The sequence below is a fragment of the Egretta garzetta genome, unplaced genomic scaffold (assembly GCF_000687185.1).
Source record: "Egretta garzetta isolate BGI_Z169 unplaced genomic scaffold, ASM68718v1 scaffold497, whole genome shotgun sequence".
NCBI classification, from domain to species: Eukaryota; Metazoa; Chordata; class Aves; order Pelecaniformes; family Ardeidae; genus Egretta; species Egretta garzetta.
In genome coordinates, this window is record NW_009260349.1 from 603,634 (window position 1) to 606,014 (window position 2,381).

General features: G+C 63.0%; 1 protein-coding gene across 1 annotated transcript in view; it reads right to left on the reverse strand.

The window, feature by feature from the left end:
* The window catches only part of FIBCD1 (fibrinogen C domain containing 1), a 16,345-nt gene that overhangs the window by 11,826 nt on the left and 2,138 nt on the right, over positions 1–2,381 (reverse strand). Inside the window, exon 3 of the mRNA XM_035898238.1 lies at positions 2,124–2,268. Within this exon, the coding sequence (XP_035754131.1) occupies positions 2,124–2,268 (145 nt within the window). The remainder of the gene's footprint in view (positions 1–2,123; positions 2,269–2,381) is intronic.

A 2,381-nucleotide genomic window follows, 5' to 3' on the forward strand; every position in this document is an offset into this window, starting at 1 on the left:
CCCCCGCCCCCCGTTGCTGTCTCCCCTCTCTGCCACATTTCTGCTTGTTGACTATGCGAAACAAACAGCCCCAGAGCTGCCATCGCTCGCACAGCGCAGGGGACTGGATGCGGCCCCTGCGGGGAGGAGAGGCGTTGGTGCAGCGAAGGCTGCGCCTTGCTCAGCCTTCCCGATGAAGGGGATGGGGAACAACCATGGCAAGGGGACAGGGTGACACTGCAGATCACGCCGTGGGGACAGGGAGGTACTGAGCAGCACCCGGTGAGCGACCCCGGCTGGGTTTCTCCCTGATGGGGCATTGGGGTGACTCTCCCCCCTGTCCCGCTCCCCGTGGTCTCTAAGCCATCCATGCAGGCTAAGGCTTAGCTCAGCAGCTCCCAAGCTACCAAGTCAAAATTGATTCAGCTGCTGCCATCGCTTCTACCCACCCACCCACATGCAAATAAGCCCAAATGTCAGGAGTAATCACTCCAGAGGAGGAGGAGGAAAGGGAAATTTCCCAGGCTCTGCACCACGGTGCTCAGCTGTGCCATGGCTTACTTAGAGCCCAGGTGAGTCAGTGCCCCAAGGACCCCCTCCGTGTCCCCAGCCCCACAGGAGATGGCTGGGACACCCCACCAACCCCCTGGGGGTGCTGGAGGTGTTTGGGAGCCTGTGCTGCAGAGCAGCCCCAAGAAATGGGAGCCTGGGGTGAGTGCCCTTGGTCCTGCTCTGGATGCATCCATCTCCGGAACGCCGGGATTCGGTGCCTGGTTTGGCTCCTCTGCCCCCAGCCAAGGCAGGGCAGAGTGGTGGTGCTGCAGGCAGCACCATGCCAGCCCTTCTGCCAAAGCCCACGGTGCTGCTGGGTGTAAAATCATTTGCTTTGCCCCCTCCCCAGCCCAGCCGGAGCCCTCCTGGCTGCAGCAGCTTTAAATAAGCCTCTGAGTGTCTCGCTAATCACCTTGGGCTGCTCTTCAGGCAGCACTGGAGCACGGCTGGGGCTGGTGGAGGCTGGGAGAGGGGTTTGCAAGGAACCCCTCCCCCCTGGGGAGCCATTGGGGTCCCCCCTTTTTCCTCTGTGAGCCCCCCATGAGCTGGGGTCCCCAGGGCTGTGCTGTGCCTCAGTTTCCCCACTGGAGCTGCTGGTACCACCCTGTGCATGACAGGTCGCTCCCGCCCAGGGTGGGCTCTGGGCAGACGGAGGCCAGAGGCTCATCAGACCCCAAGGGCAGGGGGGCTAAGCTCCCTCCTGGCATTGCTCAAAGCTGCTTAGGGGAATCAGATCGTGGGGATTTGTTTCCTAGAGCACCCAGCTGGAGGGGTGCTGGCCAGCTCTGCTCACCCAGCATGTCCTCAGGGGAGAGGCTGCCTGCCCACCCCTCCCAGTGAGCCCCCCGTCACCTCCCTGGGACCCCCTCACTGCCCTGCCAGGACCCAGAGCAATGCCCTCCTGGGTAGGGGCTGCTCACACCCAAGGGGTCCCCGGGGTGAGGGGGGTGTCCAGGCTTGGGGCTGCCAGCACCGCATCCCCCCGCCACCCTCCCCCCCCCATTACTGTGATTACGGGGCTGTTGCACGATGGCAAAGCAAATCAGACAGGGCGGCTGGGGAGCGAGTGAATCAGCGCAGCATCGGAGGAGCCCCAGGCTCCCCTGGGTTAGACGAGGCGAAACGCGCTGGGTTTGGGCTCTGTCCTGAGCCCCAGCATTCGCTCACCAGGACCGTGAGGACAGGGCAAAGCACAGCCATTTGCCCCACGGCACGACCAGAGCTACGCCGTGCCCCAGTCCTGTCAAGAAGGACAAACTCCAGCCATGGCATCCAGCTCCTGCCTGAAACCACTCTCCAGCTCCAGCCAAACTCCTCAAGCCTGGGCAGGGCCGCAGGGCTCTGGCACAGGGCTCAGCCCAGCAGCTCCGCTGATGCCACCGGCACGGGTGATGCGGACAAGCCTGATTGCTCGCTTCCCCGTGGGACCAGGCACCCCAGGCACAGCCAGACCCCATTAGCGTTTATCCCCCATCCCAATGACACATCCAAGTGCCGAGAGTGACATCTCCCACCCCCAGCATCCCGGCATGGGGACAGCCCGCAGCCAGCGGTGGCATCGCCTGGCGCCCCCCGGCACGGTGGCAGCTCACCGTCCAGCCGCCCCCATCAGTCGTCATGTCGCAGTAGACCTGGAAGCCAGAGGGGTAGTGCGTGGGGAAGATGGAGTAAATCCCATCCTCTTGCTGTCCGCTCGCATAGATGTCAAAGCAGTCTCGGGGCCGGGAGCCTGCAGCGTGGCATTGGGATGGGGTGGGGTGAGAGGAAAGCTGGTTAATTAATGATCTAATGTAATGTCTTGCTATTTGTTTCAGGCTCTCAACCTTGCTGCCAGTTCTAGTCGGCGGCTT